This window comes from Mauremys mutica, chromosome 3 (assembly GCF_020497125.1).
Source record: "Mauremys mutica isolate MM-2020 ecotype Southern chromosome 3, ASM2049712v1, whole genome shotgun sequence".
NCBI classification, from domain to species: domain Eukaryota; kingdom Metazoa; phylum Chordata; order Testudines; family Geoemydidae; genus Mauremys; species Mauremys mutica.
In genome coordinates this window covers 41,469,674-41,483,091 of record NC_059074.1, presented here as the reverse complement: position 1 = coordinate 41,483,091, position 13,418 = coordinate 41,469,674, and the positions used below count along the sequence as shown (strand labels likewise).

At 39.5% G+C, this 13,418-nt stretch overlaps 1 protein-coding gene across 1 annotated transcript in view; it reads right to left on the bottom strand.

The window, feature by feature from the left end:
• Positions 1–13,418, bottom strand: part of DLGAP2 (DLG associated protein 2) — a 108,065-nt gene that overhangs the window by 51,526 nt on the left and 43,121 nt on the right. The window contains exon 4 of the mRNA XM_045008711.1: positions 11,777–11,996. Within this exon, the coding sequence (XP_044864646.1) occupies positions 11,777–11,996 (220 nt within the window). The remainder of the gene's footprint in view (positions 1–11,776; positions 11,997–13,418) is intronic.

Sequence of the window (13,418 nt, the reverse complement as noted above, 5' to 3'; positions counted from 1 at the left end):
ACAAAATATAATGTTTAGAAATCGAGGATAGGAGTGCACATCTGTCACACATCTAATATATAATTAAGAATTGGCCACATATTACCACATTCTGGCACAATCCTTAAGATTAAGAAGCTGCAATTAGCCATGTGCTCAGGTTTTTTGACGGAGCTGTTTAGTTACAAAGAATTCTATCATGCCTTTGAGGCACTGGCCTTATGTGTGGGGCGGTACATACATGCTTCATCTCAGGGTATACCTATACGGCCATCAGAGGTGCAGATGCACCCAAGCTAGCTTTCATCTAGATAACACAAGTACCAATAGTAGTGAAGCTGCAGCAGCACAGACTTCAGTGTGAGCTAGCTGCCCAAGGAAGTACCCAGAATGCTGGGCGGGTCTGTACAGCCCATGCTGAAGCCTGTGCTGCTGAAGTTTCAATGCTATTGGTACTTGTGCTAGCTAGAGTAAAGATAGTTTGGTTGTGCTGCAATCACATCGCCCCCAACTGCAGTATAGACATAGCCTCAGTGACAGCTCACCTGGAGCATTCTGGCATGCAACAGAGCAAAGCAACTGCACTGTGTATTCTTCTCTGCAGTCAACCAACTTTGCTGGTCCAGGGCAAGGGTTACAGGTTGTGACTGGCTTCTGTAGGGAAGAGAGGAGATAGCCCCATGATCTCTTTCCCCATGCACAGCCATGCAGCAAATAGTAATAATCTGGTCCAAAGTCTTGTCTGAAAACCTGCTGTGTAGAAATGTTAATGGACGGGACCAAATCCTATATATTTCTGTAGTTTTGAATTTGCTTGTAAAGTATTAAACATTGGGCCAGATCATCAGCTGGCATAAATCGGTGTAGCTCCAATGAAGACACCGACAAGGAAGTCAGTGGAGCTAGGCCGATTTGCACCAGCAGAGGATCTGGGAAATTATCATTATCACTGTGTGCAGTACAGATGGGCTAGGTTAGTGTCTATTGTGTCTGTATTTAAAAAAATATAGGACAGTTTTCTGAAACACCAGGTCACTGCTGCTGGACAAATCTTACACCAAATGATACTTTTAATGCAGCATGTGATGTACCCATCTGTTCTTGACATCTCAGCACTGAATCAAACCCATTTGAGACAATACAAAAGCTTTATTGTTCATATGATACTTAAGATGAATTACAAGCCATTGGGCGTGGTGCAGAAATGACTAGGTACAAGTCTGTGGTTTACTAGATGATCACAAGAGACCCTTCTAGCTGTAAAATTGATGAATCTATGTGATATTGAGCAGGAAACCAACAAAACAAATAAACTGGGAAATGTGACCACTAAATTTTGAAAATGTTGAAGTCTAAGAGTAGCATTTTAACACACAGTAATCTCCTAATTAGAACTTGAAGGAGAACAATATAAAAAGAATTACAATAATCAAGTAATTCAGTGTGTAAATCATTGCCTCCATATTGGAAGAATCGAGCTCTGAAGGCAGCCCATTCTACATAGATGGTAAGATCTATTTTGGCAGTGTAATTAATGTTAGTCTCAGAACAGAAATGTAAATCAAGCAAGACATCAAGGTCACACGCTGTAAGCGTGTACTAAAGTTAAAAGAGATGTGGGCAACACCAACATTGTGGAATCGTTGATGGACTAGTTACAAAGGGTTCTATTTTAGATCAGTTAATTAGCAAGAAATTATAGTCTAACCAGAATTTAGCATCCTGTAGACAGCAAAGTAGTGTTGACAGCTGTTTCACTGTTCTAGACAATTTCTTTGTTCTTCTAAAATATTTAAATTGCACTACAAAATACGATCTTAGATTTTCAGCAGCAGGAAGGAGGTGGGAAAATGTGAATTTAATAATGCGTCATTTAAAAAATATATTAGAGGCATTGAAAATATGTTATTTGCTTATCAAAGGGCAGCAAAGAGGAAAAGGAAGTACTGGGTAATTCTGCTCCTATTAAAATCAATGGGAGTTTGCCACCGGCTTTAAGTGAAGTAGGATCAGTCCCCATATTAGTATAATTCAGTGTTTCTCAACCCCCTCCCTGGTCCAAGGAGGGTCATGAAAGACAATCAGAGGAGTCAAAGGCTATTGAATGTATTATTACAATCTATAGCCAAGAAAATCTTGCCCCCCCCCCTTATCCTTCAAGGTCAAGTATGCTGTCAACCCCTCTAAAGAGACCCGGAGGGTAAGCATTATGATTGTTGATCCATTTTTACTCTTACTTTTATAGGTGGTTGTGAAAATGTTTGACTTTCACTAAGGAGTCACCAACCTGAAAAAGCTGAGAAACACTAGTATAATCCATCAACCTTAAAAGAAGTATCATGCAATTATACAAGATGGTGCAAGATGACAGTTCTCCTAGATTAATGATAATTATAAATTACTAAACCAACTTTAATAATAAAAGTAATACAATGATTAGTTTTTATTTGATGCTTTTCATTTTAAACAGCTACAAACAGCTACAAACAGCTAACCCTCACAATACCCAAGTGAGATGGATAATTATATCCTGTGTATATAGATGAGGAAACCCATTTACCAAGGATACAGAAAGAGTCACTACCAGAGCCAAAAATAGAGTGGCTTCCAGTCCTGTGTTCGACCAAAATCTGACTCCTTTGTAGATAGCACACCGCTGGGTTTAGGTCTTATACACCTAGGGCAGAATCCTGGCCCTACTGAAGTCAATGGAAATTTAACCAATGGAGCCAGGATTTCACCTCTACTTTCATCCTTATGACGAAGCTGTTTTTGAAAAGAAGAGAGTGAAAAAACACACACTCTTCTAATTCTGATTGTTGAGTTATTCAAAATAGGGTTGTATTTATATCTATATATATATCTGTATAGATATAGGTTTTGAGATATATTTGTATCTACCATTTCTGAATAGCCCTAATAATTGTAATTGTGGGCTATTCTGGGGGTTTGTGAGACCCCTAGTGTAATTTAGACAACCTTGAAGGTCTGTCTAAGTTATATCAGCCTGTCCAGGCTACCCTACGGGCTGCAGTGCTGTTTAGAACTGCAGCTCTATCTCCGTCATCCCCTTCCAGCTTTTAGCTCTACTTCTGGCATAACCCCTGCATCAGAGCTTGAGACAGGGTCCTCAGAAGCAGCCATACACCAGTATTCTACAGTACCTCAGCCAGAGGAATTCCCGCCCCCTGGATACAGGGCTTTTTGCCCTTTATAGCATCCAAACCTTTCTATATGAAGTAAAGGATCCAGAGCAGACTAGAATCTCACCCCTCATCTTATTAATAACTTTATATAATTGGGCCCAGATCTTCAGCTGATGTAAACAGGCATATGTCCAATGGACTTCAATGCAGCTATGCTCATTTACACTAGCTGAGGATCAGGGCCCAAGTGCATACAAATTTGTATGTGAACTGGCAGGAGGCTCTGGACAAAATGAAATCAAAACAGACTTTATACACCCAGCACATGAACCTTTTTATGCCAACTCAGATATCAATGTTATGGCTCCCTGCATATATTTCTGTAAAAAATGAGGCAGGGTACCTGCAGGGCTTAAGGGAGGACTCCCTAAGAGTTTTTCATCATTGCTGATGGAACCTGAAAGGGGTAAAAGAGCTGGAGGAAGGTTCCTGCATGCTTTGTAAAGTATATAAAAGGAAGCTATAGGAACACAACAACTGGTGAAGGTACACTGGGTATTCCCCAGCTTCTACACAGGACAGAGTGGTCTGGTAGTATGGAACTAAATACTTCCAAGTGATGGAATTTACACATGCTAATGCCAGTCTCTAGCAAGCCAACAGAGTTCAAAGACCCAAGCAGTGAAGTTCCTTTTTTGCATGATTTTATTTTTTAGAATTATAGAATATAACACTGGAAGGAACCTCAAGAGGTCTTCTAGTCCAGGCCCCTGCACTCATGGAAGAAGTAAGTATTATCTAGACCATCCCTAACAGGTGTTTGTCTAACCTGCTCCTAAAAATCTCCAATGATGGAGATTCCACAGCCTCCCTAGGCAATTCATTCCAGTGCTTAACCACCCTGACAGTTAGGAAGTTTTTCCTAATATCCAACCTAAACTGCCCTTGCTTCAATTTAAGTGCATTACTTCTCATCCTATCCTCAGAGGTTAAAGAGAACAATTTATCTCCCTCCTCCCTCTAACAACCTTTTATGTACTTTGAAAACTATTATGGCCAACCTCCGTGTTCTCTTCTCCAGACTAAACAAACTCATTTTTCAATCTCCCTCATAGGTCATGTTTTCTACACCTTTAATCATTTTTGTTGCTCTTCTCTGGACTCCAATTTGTCCACATCCTTCCTGAAATGTGACGCACAGAACTGGCCACAATACTCCAGCTGAGGCCCAATCAGCACAGAGTAGAGCAGAAGAATTACTTCTTGTGTCTTGCTTACAACACTCCTACTAATACATCCCAGAATCAGGTTTGGTTTGTTTGCAACAGTATTATACTGTTGACACATATTTAGTTTGTGATCCACTATGGATGAATCCCTGGGTTATGCAGAAATGCCATAATGGCGCCTATGCCACCTGATCCTACCCCTCAGTGCATGGGGGCAGGGTGACCCTGAGCCCCCAGGAATCCCCAGTGGCTGGAAAAGACTTTGGCTGCCTGCATAAAGAAGAGCAGTCCTGAGGCACTCAGCTCCTCATAGGATCAGGACATTAGTATATTTTAAAGAATTAGACTCTAATGATACCCTCAGATATATACTGAGAGCAATGGACATTATGTGTGAATATTTCAGTGTAGAATCAGGGTCACTGCGTGTTGATATATAATTTATTCTCATGGTACATGCACGCATGTTGGCCCAGTGTCAGAATCCAAAAACGCTGCTACAGATATCTTTTATGAGTCCTACAAAGAAAGAAATATTAAACAGGGGCTCTGACAGTAATTAAAGTCATTGTGCAAATCATGATCTAGAGAAGAGCCTTCTCTATATTATTTTAATTAAATTCTTCATATTTGTTTAAATGCACACATACAGTAGTTGCCATTACAAATCTACATTTATCAGCAATCTCTCAGATACTGCATTTATTTCCTGCTCTTTGTGTAGGGACAGAGTGTGGAACCTTGGATACCAGTGTGTGGCACTCAGCCCATTTGTTTGCTCTCATATAGGTGAGCTTTATGTGCCAAACTGCACTGGATTAAAAAAAGATCAAAGCTGCAGTCTGGACCCAATCAATATATCTTTTTTTTCATTAAGAGATTAAAATAATTATTTGTATTGGTCAGAGAACCTTTTATTTTTAAGCAATTGGAGGAGCATATTTTTCTTATTTTTAATAGATTATTAGGATAATACTTGGGCATAGAATCCATCAATGCATCGTAGCCAGGGCAGTTTTGCATGAGGTTATATTGCATAGCTCCACCCATGACTGATACATTTCCCTACACTCAGTATATCCATCGTCTTGAAGAAGAAGTGTAACTCATCTTTATGGTTCAGACGGCAAGAAGAATGCTTGCTGGTTCAGTAAAAGGCACTGTGCTGAACTGCAGCTCACCAGCTAAATGACATATTGGGCATCAGGGGAGTCCTGAAGCCTGGTTGTTGGAACATAACCTCCCAAGTCTCATTATCATTAACAGAACTTCTGTGACTAAATACCTACAGATCACACTCAAAGCTTCCCCATTTGGATCTAGTTATTAGAGATAATTTTAAAATGACAGAATTTAAAATAATTTTCAGCAAGAGAAAGGGAATCTGAAAGTCCAAGGATATTTTATTATTGACTGGTGAAGTGAGCTATAATTAGGGCCCTACCAAATTCCTGGTTCATTTTGGTCAATTTCATGGTCATAGGGTTTTTAAAATAGTAAATTTCATTATTTCAGCTATTTAAATCTGAATTTTCATGATGTTGTAATTTAGGGCTCCTGAGGCAAAAAAATGTTGTGGGGGGGGGGTCACAAGGTTATTGTAGGTGGGGTTGTGGTACTGCTACCCTTACATCTATGCTGCTGCTGCAGAGCTAGGCCCTCAATCACCAGCCGCCACTCTCCAGCCACCCAGCTCTGAAGGCAGCAGCACAGAAATAAGGATGGCACGGTATGGTATTGCCACTCTTCTGCGCTGCTGCTGGCAGGGAGCAGCCTTCAGAGCTGGGCACCCAGCTAACAGCCGCTGCTCTCTGGCTGCTCAGCTCTGAAGGCAGCAGCGCAGAAGTAAGGGTAGTAATACAGTGACCACCCTAAAATAGCCTTGCGACCCCTCTGCAACTCCTTTTTAGGTCAGGACCCCCAATTTGAGATACATTGGTCTCCTCTGTGGAATCTATATAGTATAGTGCAGGGGTCGGCAACCTTTAAGAAGTGGTGTGCCGAGTCTTCATTTATTCACTCAGATTTAAGGTTTCGTGTGCCAGTAATACATTTTAACATTTTTAGAAGATCTCTTTCTATAAGTCTATAATATATAACTAAACTATTGTTGTATGTAAAGTAAATAAGGTTTTTAAAATATTTAAGAAGCTTCATTTAAAATTAAATTAAAATGCAGAGCCCACCCGACTGGTGGCCAGGTCCCGGGCAGTGTGAGTGCCACAGGTTGCCTACTCTTGGTATAGGATAAAAGCACACAAAAGGCCAGATTTAATGAGGGGAGACTAGATTTCATGGTCCATGACACGTTTTCCATGGCCATGAATTTGGTAGAGCCCTAGCTATAACTGAAAACTATCTCATGCTATGTGACCAATTGGGTTTGGAATTACAGTTCAATAGTTTAATAAATATGGAATTCTATTTACTGTACCCTTTACTAGTCTGAGTGCAACTGGTTGAAATAGGTTCATTTAACTAAACCAATTTCCCACTATTCACCAGTGGCTATTTGCTACTCCATAAATTCTCCCAGATACCAGCTGACAGAAAGGGGTCAAATACTGATTCAAATTATGTGACTGATTCCAAGGAACAGGGTCCTTTACAAGTTCCAGAACTGGTTATTGGTCACTTTACCACCCTCTAGAGCAAGAGTTTTCTGCTATACCAATATAACCCTTATCTCCAGCTATTAAAACCTAAATGGGTCTGGGATTCCTGTCTGAGACACAGCCTCTCACCTTACATCCCAGTGACTCAGTGAAGATCAACTGCAGTGCACTTGCTATTCATTCCTTTGGTAAAATTCTCAGAGGCCAGAGTTGGGTCTTTTTTCATTTAAGAGCCCCTGGCTTCGGACCTCATTCCCTTTGGTAGTGCTCCAAGACCAGTTTAATGAGCTTCAGGGCACACAGTAAGATGATTACTATGCAGGTCAGCTCTGTTTGAATGCAGGTTTTTTTTCTTCTCTTTTGGTTTTATTTTAACTGATTATCTGGGGATTTTTTTCTATTAAGGCATTAGGGTCAAATCATGTTTCTCTTTCTCTCTCTCTCACACACACACACACAAATCCTCTATCCAAACCTTCAGTGGGCAGAACACACCCAGAACACTACTGAATGGCAAGCGGGGAGCAGCAGACACCCTGCTTGACTTAGAGATGGGAATATGAATGCTAGTGTCACCATTTGATGTACTTGTTCAGTTTACATTGATCTGTGAGTGGGGTGCAACAGTGGGGAGTGGAATGTTAAAGGGACATTTGTCCACTGAACTTTCACACCACAAGATGGGAAACTGAGGCAAAGTGTTGCCCAAGATGCAATGGGGCAAATGTTTTACTTATTGTCTGCATACTGCTGAGTCATTGTTTTCCCAGATTAATGCTGGACAACTCAGCATTAATGCTCCCCTTCATAAAAGTTTTCCTTTGTTATACCCAGACTCAACGCTTGTGAGTGGGGAAGTAATGCCTATCACAAGTGCCCAAGGGTAGTGTTTAGTTTTCCCAGATTTCTGTGTGGGGGCTTGAGCTGGCTTTGTTTAAAGACTGAATCATAGAATCATAGAATCTCAGGGTTGGAAGGGACCTCAGGAGGTCATCTAGTCCAACCCCCAAACTCAGCCCTTCCTGCTACTGACACCACTTGGCAGAAAGGTTACAACATTATCCCCTTAACAAACCAATGGAACATAAAAACATAAGAACAGCCATACTGGGTCAGACCAAAGGTCCATCTAGCCCAGTATCCTGTCTGCTGACAGTGGCCAATGTCAGATGCCCCAGAGGGAATGAACAGAACAGGTAATCATCAAATGATCCATCCCCTCTCACTCACTCCCAACTTCTGGCCGTTCTATAGAAGATAGGCAGAAAGTTCTTAACCACAGTGAAGCATAGTTAGTCTTGGCAAGAGTCACACAGAGGAGTGGGAGTTACCATTGGCATCCAACAATGTGGACTGCTTTGGGGTCATTGTCACTTATTCTTACTGGATCATAAGAATGAGTGGGGCACTGGCTTCTTCCCGATTTAGATAAGGCCAAAACTACAGGTACTGTCCCTGAGTCTCCAGGTTCACATTCATCGCTAATCTGGTGTTTCCTTTCTTGGAGTAAGATTATATCATTTTGAATTCTACCAAGTAAGTAGCCTGAGTTCACTGTTTAGGTGGCATGGCAAAAAATAACCCTGTTTTCCAACCTTGCTGAGGTTAGGAGAGAGTTTTGCTTCCTCCCACAGAAGAAAAAAATCAATCTGACAAGCAAGGATGGATAGGGATTCGTCCAGTGGATAGCCCAGTTTACTGGCACAAAAGCTAGCCCATAGTAGTCATCAGTACTCGAGAGCATGTCCTGGGATCACATATGTCCCTGGAAAGTGGTTTAAATATTGGAAGCGATGACTATGGTAACCCCCTTTCCAAATGTTATGAGGACACCCTAATGCTTCTAATGGGATGAGCAAATATGTCCCACATACTATTGAATAAAGCTGTAGCTTTCCTGCCATTCTGAATAACACCTATGTGTCTATTGACATTTGTAATCATCTTTTGACAAACTAAGCTTTATAAATGTACTGTATATATAAATGTACATCCAAAATAGATAGTTCCATAATTAAATTCAGAAATGAAATATACTTTTTCTGCTTCCGATTTACATTTTCTCTTACAGTATTAAATCTTTAGCTTAGTCTAGTGCTACAATTTCTAGTCTGTGCTACAATTTCATTTATTTACAACACTGATAAAAGGCAGCCACCCTCTTATCACTAATGTTTCAACTAATAATGAAATTGTGTTTCCTGTTAATTTTCTAAGAAATGGCTTTAATGACTTTGCCAAGAAGGGCTTATAACATCAGCAGCGGGAAAAAAAATCTGACCAAAATTAATGTTCCTAAAGATTCAAAAGGTTGAATTTGCACTGAAGGTTGAAATGGAACTTTGACCTTTGTAGCTTTTATTTGAAAGAAGTTTATGGGCATGTTAAATATCATCCAGCCTCTTATACCGTATTGTATCCAATAACTTATTTTACAATTTTCAGATAAGTAAGGGAGAAAGTAAGGGGTTATTTGAAATGTAGCAATAATATGAAATGAAGCATCTCTCTCTAACCTGCTAAATGCTGAAGACGGAAATATGAAACAGTTATTCCATGGTTTTATAGCTAATGACTTGTTTGGAAACTGGAAATTTCAATTAATATTGAACCACATAATCAGTGCTCTCCCTTGCAAATCTAATAAATATTTCTGATTTGAATATTTGTCTTACATCAGTAACCCCATGGATCTAGAAATAAAAGTTAAGAACAAACTTTGGAGTAATAATTTTTATTAGAGAATGTCACAAACTGAAAAATCTGAACACAGATCCAGATTCAGAACCCACTAAAGTCTGTGGTGTTTGGAACCAGAGTTCTGTTTAGGGCCCCATTTTAAAAAAAAAAGGTAATAATTGGAGATACACCAATCTCCTAGAACTGGAAGGGACCTTGAAAGGTCATTGAGTCCAGCCCCCTGCCTTCACTAGCAGGACCAATTTTTGCCCCAGATCCCTAAGTAGCCTACCTCAAGGATTGAACTCATAACCCTAGGTTTAGCAGGCCAATGCTCAAACTACTGAGCTATCCCTAATTACCATATTTCCTATAATCCTTTTTTTGCTATGGTGTCACTATTCCCTGACCTTGACAAATAAGAAATATTACATATTTAGGCAACAAAATCTATCTGATAAATCATTCCAGAAATAAGAAGGAAATCATGCGTGAAATGAAGGTTAGAGTTTTCAAAACCACATCATTTAATCAGCAGACTGCTAATCAATGTATAGCATTTTTCATGGGAAAGAACAATGTGATGCAGTCATATTTATTGTCTATCTGATGATTTTGCCAAATGTATCATATTCTATTCAACTTTATGACTCCAGGAAAAAGAAAGTGATCTCCTGAACGGGACGGCTATGTTTAAGCTGCAATGCAAAGTCACAGTATCTCAGGTAGATAAGTCAATCAGCTTGTCTTCTAAGTTGGATCTAGAAATATTCTAACTTTAGTGCCTAAAGTTAGGTACCAAAATCCATATTTAGGCACCCAAATTTGACTGCTTTGGCCTCAGTCCATGCAACAGTATCTTCATATTCATCATACAGTGCTATACAACAACTGGGAAAAATGTAGTCCCATTGGTGGCTATTAAAAGTTTTATTGCTTTATACATTTTATCTCTTGATGACAGAGCTATTAAAGCTTCTAAACATGGGATGGAAATGTGTATCCATGTCGGGAGGGAAGTAACAATGACTATTTGTATTTTAGGAGTTGCTTACAATATTCCATTAAGCTGTGCTGTATAAAATGTTACACTGAAGATAAAATAACATACAATGCTCTTGGTAGCACTATATGCCAGTGATATTGAAAGACAACAATTGCTTTCTGCTCAAAAGCTCCTATTGCTCTGCTGTATAGTAAATATGTCAAAAATCAATTTAAGTAGGCTTGTATCATTTTTTGTTTGGGCTATATTTTTACTTTCTAAAATGTGGCATCTCATTTCAGGAATATGAGGATAGGGCAGTATCATTGAATATGATGGAATATATTTGGGAATGTAAAAATATATTTGGATAACTTCACAAACGTTATAATGGATTCCATTTAGTTTTCTGACTTATCTGTACAATTTTTGCTCACCTTTCTCTATAAATGACAGTTAAAAATAATAATAAAATAAAATTAATCTCTGTTAAGCAACTTAAAGAGAAAAAAGTCGCTCTAAAGGTGTGAAAGAATCCTAAAAATGAGTGGAATAATAATGATTAGTGATGAGTAACAGTGAAGATACATGAAATATGCCACAGTATATGATCATCTGTCATACCCTTTTTCCAAAGTTAAGTAAGTTACATCCTGCCCTACCCCTAAGAGTTTGGACCAGATATTTAAACCCCATCTTCCCTTTTTGCACCTGCAATTTAAGGGCCCAAGTGATTATGAATGTAACTGATCTCTTTTAGATGTTTAACTTCAAGATAGGCAGGTGCAATCAGTTATTTAAATATCTAAGTAACACCATTTTTTGCCTGCAATTATTTGCACTTGCAAAACTGCAGGCAAGCAAAGCAGGTGAAGTTAAGTCTAGGCTGAAATTCAGGCCCATTATATTCCAGGCCCACTTACAAGTTCTAATAAAAATGAAATTATTCATAACTACACATTCAGACATGCAGGCACTATAGTACAATATTAAAGGAAGGCCTGATTCTTAATGTACTATATCAATATAAAAGACAATATCAATTATGATAATTACACAAGAAAAAGAGGCTTTCAGTCTCATGCACCATTTTCCATCCTGACTATCTTTACATGTGAAAGAGGCCAGCATAGATTTTCTTACCTGTTGTTGACCTGATAGTTGAGGTGATGTTGGAAGATCCCATAGCAGGGATACATTCATCATCTTGGGAGTAACCTGCCTGAATGGCCCGCAGGTAACTGTGGCTTCTTGTTCGGAAGCATCCAGGGAGGTCAAGGGCATCCATTGCCTGAGCTTCAACTTCGCTAAACACTGATTCACACACCGACTCAAATTGCCCATTGACCTCTGCTTCACTCATCTGAATAAATAACAACAATGCATTTGATTTTTGACTTGCTTTGTTTGTGATCATCATGGCTTCAACATCTCTCAAGTGGACACTTGTGCGTTGATGAAGAACTGTTTAGCAAATAATTAAAGATTAGGAAACCCTTCTGAACACAGTGACATTTTAGCACTTCACATTAGCCATATACAGTATCTACCAGGCAACGAGTTTTAGATGACCATCGTTAGTTTCCATTTGGTATATTTATATTTAATAAATATGAAGAAAACTAACAGATAAATCCAACATCTCTATACACTGATTAGGAAATCTTTCCACTATCACAACTGGAGAGTCAAGAACCATTCAATACCACTTAATTGTATCTGGTCTTCTAACTGAGACACTGAATCAAACTAGCTTGAATTTTCAGACTTTGAATTATATTAACCCTAGTCTGAAGCATAGTGAGAAATGGGCTGAGTAGTGCCTTCTGTGCACAACTCAACAAATTTACTGGCCCCATAGGTGTGAGTGTACAGTGCCCTTTAAAGGGGATGTTGCAGATTGTTCTTTTCCCCTTGCTATGAGGGAGCACCAGGAGGTATCTATGTCACCCAGTGCCACGATTTAAGCCCAAACTGACAGAAGAAAAGAATCACTTGCCACTTGCATTGCAACAGCACAGGTGCGTCTGCAGCTGTATGAGTTGTCCTCGATTGGGATGGTGAAGTGTCTGTATGTGACTGAGAGCTAACACCACACTCTGAACCTTTTTTATTAAAAATTGTCAACAAAAATCAGTACCTGGTCCATGAGTAATTGAACATGGCTGAGGCCTTATTTTTTTTCTTTAGAGACAGGATTAGAGAGGTAAATGGACCAGCAGGCTGGAAACAGAATGTCTGTATTTAGCTAGGGGACACGAAGGAAACCATTTACAATGGACAAGATAACAATGGATAAGATCAGTTGGGAACATAAAGATGAGGTAAACAGTAAGCGGTTCATGGACAGTGCATGGGGCAGGGTTGGTTTCTATAAAGTAACTAAGTCAAACCCCAAACACATGATGGAATGTCTAGTGAACGTAATGTGATGTGTAAACGTACATAAAGGAAGGGGGGTTTCACGTGACTTTGGATGTGTGGCATGCCCCATATCCACCCCTTACGGTTGAGTCGGATCAACTCAGCATAGCTTTGATGCATGCCAAATAAAGGAACCAAACTTGGAAGACTGAGTTGGACTGAATTTGTGGGGAACCAAGTGGAAGAGGACTCAGAGGAACCCTAACATAGTGCTGCTGTGACTTGGATCTGCTCCTCTGGAGCTGGTAACATATATACCCTTTGTATGAGGGTCCTAACCTAGCATTAAGAGAAATGGCATTGGTAGGGTTCAAGGGTTTAAATATGAGGAAGTTAGCATCATGCTGGAGATGTGGATTAA